This window comes from Crinia signifera, chromosome 6, assembly GCF_055691185.1.
Source record: "Crinia signifera chromosome 6, ASM5569118v1, whole genome shotgun sequence".
Lineage (NCBI taxonomy): Eukaryota > Metazoa > Chordata > Amphibia > Anura > Myobatrachidae > Crinia > Crinia signifera.
In genome coordinates this window covers 250,539,481-250,552,761 of record NC_139222.1, presented here as the reverse complement: position 1 = coordinate 250,552,761, position 13,281 = coordinate 250,539,481, and the positions used below count along the sequence as shown (strand labels likewise).

Here is a 13,281-nt window from a genome sequence, read left to right as displayed (position 1 = left end):
GACACACAATACAGCACAGTGGTTCTGCCAAACGGAGTACAATGGTTTTCACACAATCCAGAACCAAACCAGCGTTCTGATGTATGAATTACGTCAAAATGACTTTATCATCTGCCAGGAGGAGAGAGAGACTTTTGTGCGCGGAGCATAAAAAGCTTCTGTCAGCATTTTACTTAGAGTCTGGAGTAAGAGGGGTCTTGTTCTCAGACTGGGAGAGCGATAATTAATATAGAGAGCGGATATAGTAATAATAAACACGCTATCTGTGACATTCTATTTTCCCCAGTAGATTATATGCCTGACAGTACAGAATAAGTGGCCATTACACTTGTGGCTTATGCAGAAACTCTCAAACCATGTCTAGCCAATATAGCAACCATTAAGGCCTGGTAAACATCAGAACAAGATGATTCTGTCCAATCTGTTAGACAATGGGACAATATATTGTGCTGTCCATACACAGTGCACAATGCAGTGGCAAACGTCGCAGTGTACCATGCATATTGCCTTTAGCAGCATGGCATTATACATGACCTCTTCTGATCAATTGTGCTGCACAACCAACCAGAAGAGGTCATAAATAACTCAAGCAGCAGTGGCTCTTACCTCTGCGGAGGAGGGGGGCTGCCGCGATGCACCCCCCTCCGCTGCCACAGCGATGTGGTCCCCGCTGCTGCCAATCCTGGTCCCATTTGCCAGTCCCCGCCCCCGTCGCAGCGCCAGCATATGCGCAGCAGCTTCTACGGCACTGCGCATGCGTGGAACCAGGTTTTTATGGGCTGCGGCTCAGCAGCCCATGTAGAGGCGTCCCGGAGGGAAGGAACACCTCCCGATGCCTTTGGTGACTGGCAGGTTTGCACTTCCAATAGGAAGTCACTGCCAGTCAGTGAAGCCAGAGCAGTCTCACAGACTGCATCTTGCTTCACTTAGGCAGAAAACAGTGTTGAATTTTACCTGGGGGGGGGGCTGCAGCCCTGCAGCCCATAGGTAAAAACCACCACTGAACCCAAGGGAGCTCAACTGTGGGTACACAATGGGCAATGCACGTGATTTTCCCGGAAACTACATATTGTGCTAATATATCACTCAAGTGTATACCCAGCCTAAGGTAAATGGGCAAGAACCTGGTTACTGGATAGAAAACAGAGAGATGTAGTAAATTTGAGAGCAGTCTAAGGAGGGAAAGGTTACCAGTGGAGTACCCCAAGGATGTGTACTTGGACCAGCGCTCTATCATATATTGTTGGTGACATTGCAAATGGTACTGAAGGGGAAAATATGCTTCTTTGTAAATGACTCAAAGATATGCAACAGGGCGGACACATCAGGAGGAGCAACACAAATGAATGAGGATCTAGGTCAGTGATTCCCAAACTGTGTGTCGTGGCTCCCTGGGGTGCCTCGGGACACATACAGGAGTGCTTTGGATTGGTGGTCCAGGGCCAATTCAAATTATTTATGGTCAATGTAAAAGGCAAAAACATTGCTGGTGGGCTGTCAATAATAAGATGCTAATCCTGTCCATCATCCATAAATAACCTTTGTATGACATCTAAAACAATTTACTTAATTTATTTATTTATTTTTCTGAAGAAATTTTTGGCCATGGGGTGCCGTGAAAGAAATTCTGATGCTCTAGGGTGCCATGATTTGAAAAAGTTTGGGAACCACTGATCTAGGCAGTCTTGAAGAATATTCAAGAGCATGGCAACTATAGTTTAGTGCAAAAAAATACAAAGGTCTCAAAAATCCAGACTAAATATAGTATAAATGGCACTATAATGGAAACTACTGAGGAAGAGAGGGATCTAGGTGTCAATATTTCAGGGGACTTAAAAAGGCAGGCAGGCAGGCAATGTAACAAAGCAATGAAGAAGGCAAGTCAGATGCTTGGCTGCATAGGGAGAGGTATCAGCAGTAGAAAGAAAGAAGTAATAATGCCACTGTATAGGTCATTGGTACAACCTCATCTAGAGTACTGTGTTCAGTTCTGGAGGCCTTCTCTCCAGAAAGATATAAATACATTAGAAAGCTTATGAAGAAGAGCAACTAAAATGGCACATGGTCTGTGTAGAAAGACTAAGAGAGCACCTTTGCGAGCAACTTTTTCTGTTACCATGTGTCGCATAACGAGCAAATAGTATGCGCAAGTAGCTTCTGCTCCTTAAATGATATGGGGCACGCCTATATTCTGTGAGACGGGGGGCTGTATCTGCATATGAAATGCCGTGTTAAGCTGGGAACACACACACACAGATTTATCTGTCCAATCTGTCTGGTGGGAACAAAACTCTAACAATGGCATTGACAAGCATAACGGCACATAGAGACAATGCATTAAATAACCAATAAATCTTACCTGGATAATCAACGTATGTCTGCAGCGTATATAAACACTCATGGCACAAAGCCCACAGCTCATCTTCCTGTAAGGGCTTTCTGTAGTTGGTTAAAAATTCTTTCAGGGAGACCCACTAAATAAATATATAAAAGAGTTATAATAAAAGTTAACAAAGATATAATACATACACATAATAAGGCTATGGAATTAAAAACGGAAACACATGCACTAACACTAAGGTCATATTGTCAGAGGGCAATGAATATACCTGTGGGAGGGCAGCTGAGCCACCACGCAAACCCACATAAACAACAGTAGAGCACCCCGACGTGAGAACGTAACCCAAGGCCCAAGTGCTGCGAGACACCAATAAAACCATGGTGCCCATCAGGAACACTTTTGTGCAGTTATATTCTCATTCGTTAATGAGACACTTTCCACTTGTAAGAAAATCTTACCCCAGAGCCATCAGTTTGTACAACACTGGACAAGGGTGTGCCTCACAGCCAACCAATCTTTTCACCTGATCCCAGTCACATGGTTTTTAAGACAAGTTTAAAGACTAGAGATCAGATCACCGACCAGCCGAACAATATACAAGGATGTAGACTGGCAACTGATCTACGGCTCAGCACACTATCTACAGCTATCAGCAGCACTGCCTAGCACGCAGAGAGTGAATAGCTGCTGCAGCTAGTTGTGGCCAGATTCATAGGGATCCCGGGACCAGAAAAGGTGTAATCTGCATGGTTAAACTCCCTCCAGCTTCCCGGTTGGCAGTTCGGCAGCAGTGGAAAAGCAGGCAAGAGCTCCTTAAGAAAGAAGGTGGCAAATATTCTGGGGGGCAGCAGCCATGCTAAAGAGTTCAAAGGAGGATTTATTTATTTTTTACCAGAGAACTACATATGCCAGCGGTCCCAACCCCTAGTGCCTGTGTGCCTTAGCAAACTTGCTATTACCTGTAGGCAGACTGAAGAGCAAAAATAACATCCTATTAACCCACATTCACTGTCACCAGGGGTGCGGGGGGATAGCCCTAGAGTGTTGTTGCTCGAAATGGAGAAACCTATTTTTAGGGTCCCCACTTCCTATGGAATTACAGTCCTGGTTTGGTGTTGGTTAATGTGCTGGCAGAGGTCCACTGTCACCCTGCTATGGCATTAGACCCACAGCTGGTTCAGCATGGCACTGGTTGTTATAAAATACATGAACCTTCATGCCAGTCACCCCCCACTAATTTCCAATACCAGACTAGACTCAGAGGCTCAGGGCTGGTTACTGATTGGGGGGGGGGGGTTTGTTGTACTAGCCAGGTGTGTACACATTGGATGAAGAAACTGCAGCCAGGTAGTGACACAGTATAAACAGTCGGATCCGAACCATGATCTGTGAGAATTGGACACAAGTCTCCCCCCCCCCCCCTCTCCCCCAGTTTTATACAAATCTATAAAAAAAACAACAACCCATAATCTAGTACAAAAAAATATTACATGATGGACAGTATTTAGTGCATACCTAGAGCAAGATATTTATTGGAGCAGTCTTGTATTCTTTACAGCCATCACCGCAGAGATGCTTATACATACTGGCAATACAAACACAAGGCTTCACCCTTTGGGGTGTAGTACAGTATGTAAACAGTGAAGCATGGCCTACTGGCTTCTGTCCTTTCTACAAAAATGCTTTCCCCCAGCAGTGTAGTGCACAATGTACTTAACGACCGTTCTCACTAGAATAATGGTGCAGTAACAGTGACACTGCAGTCTGTGTGAAGATGTAGATAAAGTGAAGCACATGCACATCAGAATGCATGTTAGTATATGGCTTATTAGTATCTGGATGGACAGCTTTAAAAGGGTTTAAATCCTTGATTATTATTTCCCATGTGAATGAAACCCAAGGCTGAAAAGCACATTGCAATGCTAAGCTACACCACACATTAAAACACCAGCAGAAAATAATGTGTAGGTAACCGGTCTCAAAATGATGCACACAAAGGGGGTTATTCTGATTCACTCGGCGTGTATGTCAGGGTGTCCATGATGCACAATGCATTAAGTGTGGCAGAAAATGATAAGAGAGCAAGGACACCTCTGTAATTATTGGTATTCTGATTCACTCGGATAGGCGCAATCACTCTCGGACAAAACCATGTGCAATGCAGGTGGGGCTGATGTAACATGTGCAGAGAGAGTTAGATTTGGGTGTTTTATTGTTTCTGTGCAGGGTAAATACTGGTTGCTTTATTTTTACACTGCAATATAGATATCAGTTTGAAGAACACCCCCCACCCAAATCTAACTCTCTCTGCATGTTACCTCAGCCCCACCTGCAGGGCACATGGTTTTGTCCATTAGAGAGTGATTGTGCCTTTCCGAGTGAATCAGAATTACCCCCAAAGTACAGAGGTGTCCTCGCTCGCCTATCATTTTCTGCCACACGTAATGCATTGTGCATCGTGGACACTCGGACATACGAGACTAGATTGAAAAGTAACGCCTCCATGACTATATGTTTTTTTTATTTGTGAACACATTTGAACACTATTTTTGTACATAACTCAGTTTATCCTCTATGTAATGCACTATTCAACGTAGTCCCCATCTCTTTCCACGCACATGAACCAACGCTTGCCAAGTCGGGCAAACCCATCGGAGAAGAAAGCTGCTGGTTGTTGTCAACACCAAGACCGAACGGCAACTTTCAACTTTGAGAAGAGGGTTGCAGCGCCTGCAGTTCATGGAGGTTCTGCCCAGACATCTTTCAAAAGCCATGCAGTTCCTCTTCCCTGCCTGGGGTGTCACTCTCTGCTGTGGTGCTTCTAGCACAGTATGGACTGTATTTTAGTAATGATATGCAGTCCAGACCTATGTTAGAAGCACCACAGCAGAGCGTTACATCCCAGGCAGGGAAGAGATATTATCACTGAAGCGAAGTACACTGTATTTACAGCTGTCACCGTTGTGATTGAAATTATTTGTTCCAGTCCCTAAAATACACAGCATTAATTCATCCTACCCCCTGATCTCACACAAGTGAATGCCATCAGGCCTAAAGTACCGACTGTAATTCCTCCGTATTAAAGCATTTTATAGACTAGAGAAACATGACAAAGTACAGCCTTCTAGCAAACATTTTAAAATATTAACGACAAATTTTAGCTCTACTTCATCTGCGTGAAAGAAATATTTATATTTACCCGCTGTTCCTCACTTACGGCAGACAATTCATTCCCACCACTGAAATCAGCATCTACTTCCAGGCTATTAACGTGTCTTGAAACCGGTAAGACCTCCTCATGAGAATCTGGTGCAGAAGTAAAGGTTTTATGTTCTTTGTGGTGTTGTTGCGGTGGTGTATTTATTAGCACCGGAACAGTGTATTTATTAGAGTCTGGAACAGAATCCTCAGATGTTGCGTATTTTTTCAGTATTTTGTTTCTGTCTGGACAAAAATATTGCTGGTTTTCCTGTTCAAGAGCCGTAACTAGATTCTCGTAGGAAACCTGAGAATGGCACTTTGATTGTCCGAGAGGGGAAACACAGTCTGTGTGGTGTGGCGTGTGGAGATTCGAATGAACAAAGTGCGTAGGATTTGTTGGTTGAGTTGTTTGGCCATCTTCCGAATTATCGCGGTCGCCGCTGTTTTCATTTGGAGACAGACAACTAGGAAACGATGGCCAGCTTTTCAAAGAGACCATTCCATCTCCAGGTGGAGACGGGGAAAGAGAATGTTTATCTACCAGGTTTACCACAGAGGAGTGTTTATTTCTTCTGTGTTTTTTTAAATAAAGTTTTGCCATTTCATCTTCAACTTTTTCCCTCTCAAAGTTCTCAAACCTTTCTGAAGAGGGTGACTTTGCCCTCTTGTTTTTCTTGAGGTAATGTCCGAATGAATTTGGGGAGGAGCATGATTTTTCCATTTTGAATTCAGTTTCTCTCCATCCATTTTGATGCTCTTCTTCGTGTGAAGAGGTGAAGATCGTGTGACAGATAGAGGAATTGTCCGCCATAGACAAGATATGATTTGGACATTTTTCAATCGTCGGCGCATTCACATAATTGTCCTTGTGGATCCCCTTCCAGAGACTTTCCCAACCATCTAAACCCAAAGAGATAAATGATTAAAAATTGATTTTAAACTAAAATGCTGTAGTGGCTTGGACAAGGAACCATTGATTTTTTTTTTTCTATGCAATGTTTTTTGCCATCAGAAGATATTGATCAGGATACAGCAGTACATAATATTTACCTTGAAATGCACTGACTGACTCTATAGAGAGTACTCTTCTGCCAATGGAAGAGAGGCTTCGACAAATGGATGAGGAGGAACCATTAATCTTTTCTTCACATAGGGAGATAATGCTCTGCACAAACAAAAAAAAGATGTATTTCATAAAAAAATCCAATTCGATTGATTACACTTCATGTGTAAATCTACAGACCAGTAACATTTTCCACCCACACTTGGCAAGGTTAAATAAAAATCAAATCTACAGAACATAAATTAGGCATTACATTTTATTTGTGGATTTAATACAGACTATGATATTTGAACAATACACTGTTCACTGGTCTGCGCATAAGTCACAGCCTGAATGCGCATGCCCAGCAATTGAACTGTGAGTACAGACATATTGAGCATCAGTAGCGCACGCAGGGGGGGGGGGGGGGGTTCTGAGTTTCCATGGGTACGAGAATTTGAAAAATCGGCCCTTGGGAACCGGAGATATCTGACTTCAAAGCAGTGGTCCCCATCCAAGCCTGTTAATTGCTCTTCCCAGTCAGATATTTCAGGTTCTGTCTGACTTAGAGTTTTTCTGAGGGTATATTCCAAAAGCTGGGACTCTTCCCCCTTTGATGGACACTAGTAGCTTGTCTCTACTGTTACCAAAACCAGAGATATCAGCCTTCCAGCAGCTGGTTACTGCTCCAGCTCCACACACCTGGTATGTAGTTTTATATACTCTTTGGCAGATTGCTCTGCCTCCTGAACTCTGATCCCCTAGTCCCCAGTACCATTTGGTAGGTGGGATTCTCTAGTTTTTAGTTCCATTAAAATCTAATAAATTTATTTCTGGGAACTGGAGATATCTGCAGTCAAGCAAGCTGTCCTCCCACCAGAAAATTATGAATAATAAGCCCACTCCACTATACACCCCATCTCTGCGTATTAAACATCCTCTACCCCCCTGGAAGTTATGTATCAGGACCCGTTCATTCAGTCTAATGCCCCCTTCTCCCACCATCTGTGCAGTAAAGGTGTAATTAATGGAAATTACTGATCCAGGCCCTACATGCTGAGCGGTTGATATAATACCCCTACCACCCAGGCGGACATCAAAGATTCCCCCCACCCCTACCGCTGGAGTATCTATCTATCTATCTATCTATATATATGGGTGCGATTAAAGGTGGCCGAATTTGCAGCAGTGTATGGCCATCCGATCCACCTTGACCTTCCCGGGTGGCAGTATCGCATACGACACATGCATGCGGTCCTTCTGCATGCGACGTATCACATGCTATCTCATTCCAGGCCGCCGGGAGGGGGCCCCGAGTCAGAGGTCAGATGGGCAGCAGGTCCGACCACTAACTCCGATTTGATGGGAACGGGACCGTGCTTCAGATCAGATGTCCTATGTATGAGATTCGGGCGGGGGGGGGGGGGGTTAAATTTCTGAATCTGTATACGAAGGGCTACAATGTAGTAGTCACAGCTTTTTTCCAGTACAAGTTCTGCCCTGCTCCGTATGCAGACTCAGTCGCACACCTTGTACACGTGTCATAGATCACATTAATCAGCACAGTCTCCTGGTGCATTAAGAAGATGCATTTCCAGCAAAAAATACACCTGTTTTTAGCAGTGCTGCATGGGACCTGGGGGCTCAACCAAACCAAGCATTTCCCACTGCATGGCGTATGGAGGCTAGATGTATTAAGACACATCTGCATGAATCAGTCCCTATGAGAATTCATGATTAAAAAATAGCATTGATATATGTTCCGTTATGTTAATATTGTAGACGGAGTACTAATACTTCATACCAATTTATTTATTTTTTAATCTGGTGGAAACTTTATTTGTTCTCAATATATGGACTTTTGTGGATATGCAGTTAAACATTCTTAGTAAGTAGTGACATTAAAACCGGTTATGTTTTAACTGGATCTTTGTGAATTTGGCCCCCGGATGGTTTAGCTGGTGTTACTAAATTCTGAAATCAATAAAAACAAAAAATAGGTGCAGGAGTAATGGAAACCCTGTTAATATATAGCCGACAAGGAATCTACAAGCCTCAAATGTTTATTTTCTTTTTTGGTCTGAGGGCCAAAAGAGAAAGGTTGTAAATACGTAGTAATGGATATTTATTGTGGTCACATATTTGCTGACGTCTGTGTTTGCCTGCTCTGGGGATTGTAAACTGTGAAGTGACCAAGGGCTCAGGAACAGTTACACAACTCTTTAGAGGCACAATGCACAGAACGGTTTTGATCAGTTTGAAGTCAAAAGGCAGAAATTGGACATTAGGCGACAATGTACATTTTTAGATATTTATATTTGGCCTGTTTGTGACTATGGGGGTTATTTTGGTTCACGCTGACAAATTCCTTCTTAGATGGACAAAACCATGTGCACTGCAGGTGGGGCAGATGTAACATGTGCAGATAGAATTAGATTTGGGTGGGGTTTTACTTCAAAGTGAGATCTATATTGCAGTGTAAAATAATGCAGCCAGTATTTTCCCTGCACAGAAACAAAATAACTCACCCAAAGCTAAATCTCTCTGCACAGGTTACATCTGCCCCACCCGCAGTGCACATGGTTTTGTCCATCTAAGAAGGATTTTGTCAGAAAGAGTGAACCAAAATAACCCCCTATCTATAGCTACATAACAAGCTCATTGATCTCTATTAAGACTATCACAGGCAACCAAAACAGCAAAGTCAGAAGACTGGTAAATCTATATTTACACTAAAGGAATCCACACAATGTAATTCTGGGGACAGCGCTCTCATACCTCAATGTCGGGTCTGTCTGCTGGGTTTTCCTGTTGCATAGAATCGAGCAAAGAATTCAGGTCTTGACAAAAAGTGATCTCAGAATCTGGGTCTACTACAAATTCTATCGCTGCTTTAAGAGTGGCGCCTAGAGAATATAGATGTGCCTGCATGGAAACAATAAGTTAATCAACATAAATTACTGAAAAACGTCAAGTACCATTTAAATCATTTTAAAACAAGATAACGATAAGCATCGAGCTGCAAAAACATTGGAAACAACCAACGAATCGCTCTTGGAGGGCGTGATCTCTCTCTATACACAACTAGCTCTTTCTTTTGGAACTATGAGCCTGCCATTTGTCACAGCTGTTACTGTACGGTAATGCCGCAGGAATAGCGCCCACAAGTGTTGGCGCTAATGTGTACACATTAGATGTTACAGCTACCCAATGGGTGATCATAATGTCTGACCGTACATGGCTGCCACTGCCATGGGGGCCCCCGTACACGCCAACCACTGATAGAGTCCCCTCCCACCAGTAACTGCCCAGGGGTCCCCTTAGAAATTGCACAAATCTTCATTCAATACTGATCTGCGTCCCCAATGGAAATCATGCATGCGCAGTGCACATCAGATACAGAAGTAAAACATCAGCAATTGGTTGGTCTGTAGCATCTGAAGAGCACAAACCGCTTTGTGAATTTAGCATTATCCCACGGACAACTTCTGTGTGCAAGTCTTGTCTGACTGAGTAATAGAGGACTCATGCAGCTACACATGATGATTGGCTCCCAAATGGATGTTTGTAGAGCTCTCCTACTAGGACACCAACCTGCATATTTAGTACTGTGCAATTCCCTCGCTCTCCTGGCCATCATTCGGGAAAAAAAAAAGTGAAAACCCTATCTTTTGACTGTCGACCTTCCCAATGTTGACCTAATCCTTGTGTCAACCTTTTGACACTGTCGACCCACTGTATATCAACCTTAATGGTGTCGACCTAACGATCGTTTCCCAATGAAACAACAATGAAGAGTTACCAAGTTGAATTCAAAGAGCAGTGAACCTCCAACCTCAGCTGCGTGTGGATCAGTTGGTCACCAGCAAGTTGTTAGACAGTCATTAGGTCGACAACATAAGGTCAACATGTGTCTAGGTCGACATGCAGGAAGATCGACAGGGTCATTAGATCGACAGTCAAAAGGTCGACATGGGGGTTTTCACTGTTTTTTTTACCTGAATGTCGACACAGTCGATATGGACACAGGTTAAAGTGCACTGATGCGCTCACCATGATTCGGGCTCGGCACACTATTTTATTCTCCCACCATGCCCTAGCGCAGGGGTGGGGAACCTCAGGCCCGGGGGCCGTATGCGGCCCTCTTAGCCGGTCTGAGTGGCACTCCCGGCGGCTTTGCCGGGAGTCAAGTACAGGGGAATTCTCACTTGAGGTCGGTAGTTCTCATGAGATTCCTCTTAATCAACAGCAGCCGGAGACTGTCAGTCCTATTCAGTGGCAGCTGCCAGAGCGTGGGACGGCTGCAGCAGGACAATTTGTAAGAGAAATTTTTACATATGGCCCCTGAAAGATTTTTTTCCCTATACAAACGGCCCTATACAAAAAAAGGTTGCCCATCCCTGCCCTAGTGGATGGTAGGGCATGAAATACCACCTGTGGGCACATGTCGGCTGAAAAAAAGGTCAACCTTTTGACTGTTGACCTAATGACCCTGTCGACCTAAATGCATGTTGACCTAATGACTGTCTAACAACTTGCTGGGGATCCAATGACCGCATCCCCCTCAGTTAATAGTGAGGAGAGGGAAAGAAAAAATAATGTATGAAAACACCTTATACTTCTAGCAGGAGCGATCGATTTCACGTGCAGTCTGTCCCCTCCCTTATTTGCATACAATTTGGCCACGGCAAGTGGGAAGATACTTATAGACGTTTATGTTGGCCTGAAATGCAGCAGAATTCTTTTTTACATACAAATTACCAGATGAAGCCGTCAATATTACAGCTGCTGCTGCTGCAGCAGCAGCGTGTCAGGTTTATAGATGAAGCAAAAATCCTGCCCTGAACCAACTTGTCTTTGTGTAAAGCTGGACAGAATCCAGGAGCCACGTAGTTAATGCGCCTATAAAAGACTAGTTGTAACTATAGTTTTACAGTAATTACTATCGCTGTGCATAGGATGTACATGTTAAAGGGCCCGCTCACGTGAGAGGTGAGGGAACAAAAAACCCTACACTTTGTACAATGTCCTCACTTTCCCAGAGTGTTGGAAACCTGGTCATTAAGCATTTCAATGCTACCCTGAAGCAAAGTGGCGATGCGCACTCTGTAATGAGCCAGACCATAAAACTCCTTTGTATTTTACACTGCTGGAGGCACTATTCAAATAGATACATACCCAGCACTGGTTGCAGACTGTGTGCAAATAAATGTATTTCCTTAAATTACATTTTTGGATTGTCATAGTAAAGCTGCATTTAATAGACTATAGTCTAAGGAAGTGCATTAAATGCTTAATTCTTTGAGTGCCAAGTGCATGATGTCAAAATTGGTGTGGAAATTGCCAAGAAAACATTTTTATTCCCCACCTTATGTAGAAAATATAAGTTTTTTTTTTTTTTTTAACCAACATTTTTTTATTGCAATTTATACAACAAATGCCAGCGACGCTGGCATTTTTTAGCAGACGTTTCGCACATCTCTCATAGGCCCCCATAAACCTGAAAAGGTGGCCATACATCAGAAAGACCTGCTTACAATCATGATGGTGTCCACCTTTCCCTTCATCTCCTCGGCATGATTTGCACACAATCTGCATACAATCCCTCAAGATTGTACAATTGGGTGCAAGGTCTTTCAGGTGTATGGAGGCCTAAAGTTATTGCACCTAATCGTACATTCTCGAGGTGGGGGGTTTGGAGGATTTGTCCTTTGATCACGTCAGATCAGATGGGATTGGGAGCAGATTGCATTTGCTTTTAAGCACATGCAATCTGTCATTAGATGGCCCTTACAACCGGGGTAATTTTGACACTCCCTCCCTGAAGAGAGGGTCAGCTTCTGGACAATCCACGTCAGTGAAGACGCCGGGAGCCGCAGAAGTTTACAAGCGGCAGACGGGCGGGCGGCTGAAGTAGTAGTGACAATTCTGTCACTACTCTGAAAACAGTTTTCAGAGGATTGCTGCATTAATAATGGTATAACACAGCAGATGTGATCAGATTGGTAGTTACTGGCAACATGTAAATTTAAAACAAAAACAAAACAGGATTTTTGATACTCCTATCCTTTTGATCCTAGTAGGCCAGCCCCCTATTTAAATGAAGCTTCCATCATACAATCATGCAGCTAGATGGATTGTATGATGGATTCTCAGTGCATTTTGTGTCCAAAAACCACCAAGGACTGACGGGGAGTTGAACGGAAAGTCGGACACAATCATGATTGTAAGCAGGTCTTTCTGATAATTGGCCACCTATAGAGATGTTGGCACTTAAATAGTTAAAGTAGCTATGGAAAGGTTTTCACCCATGTATTTTAAATTATGAAACTGCAAGTATGTTATGGTTCTGAAGAAAAATATACATTATATTAAGTTTATTATAAAAAAAAAAAATGGCCCCTGCTATCACTAGGTAGGGTGCCTGCAAAAAAAGTCATTTACCTCCAGCGTGTTACCAGTCAGATCAAATTCTGGCGGTACAAAGGCGCCTTCAGGATCATCTGAAATGAGAAGTGTAACCCAAATTTGATAATTAGTTGGAAGAATTCTTTGTAGTCTATGTCATTTTTACAGTACACAGTATGCATGCATAGCAGCACCCAGATCAAACAGTAAAGATAAAAACACATCTTTATTTATAAAGAGAAATAAAAAAATAATTTCAAATTTCCTACCTTCAAAAGAAATAAAAAAA

General features: G+C 43.1%; 1 protein-coding gene across 3 annotated transcripts in view; it reads right to left on the bottom strand.

The window, feature by feature from the left end:
• The window catches only part of KNDC1 (kinase non-catalytic C-lobe domain containing 1), a 121,363-nt gene that overhangs the window by 69,737 nt on the left and 38,345 nt on the right, over nt 1-13,281 (bottom strand). For 2 of the 3 annotated variants that reach the window (XM_083149307.1, XM_083149309.1), the window contains exons 3-7: nt 13,029-13,087; nt 9,363-9,509; nt 6,593-6,707; nt 5,541-6,442; nt 2,360-2,474 (exon numbers count right to left, since the gene is read on the bottom strand). In XM_083149307.1, coding sequence (XP_083005433.1) covers nt 2,360-2,474; nt 5,541-6,442; nt 6,593-6,707; nt 9,363-9,509; nt 13,029-13,087 — 1,338 coding nt within the window. The remainder of the gene's footprint in view (nt 1-2,359; nt 2,475-5,540; nt 6,443-6,592; nt 6,708-9,362; nt 9,510-13,028; nt 13,088-13,281) is intronic. The other variant, XM_083149308.1, reaches the window with a different exon arrangement.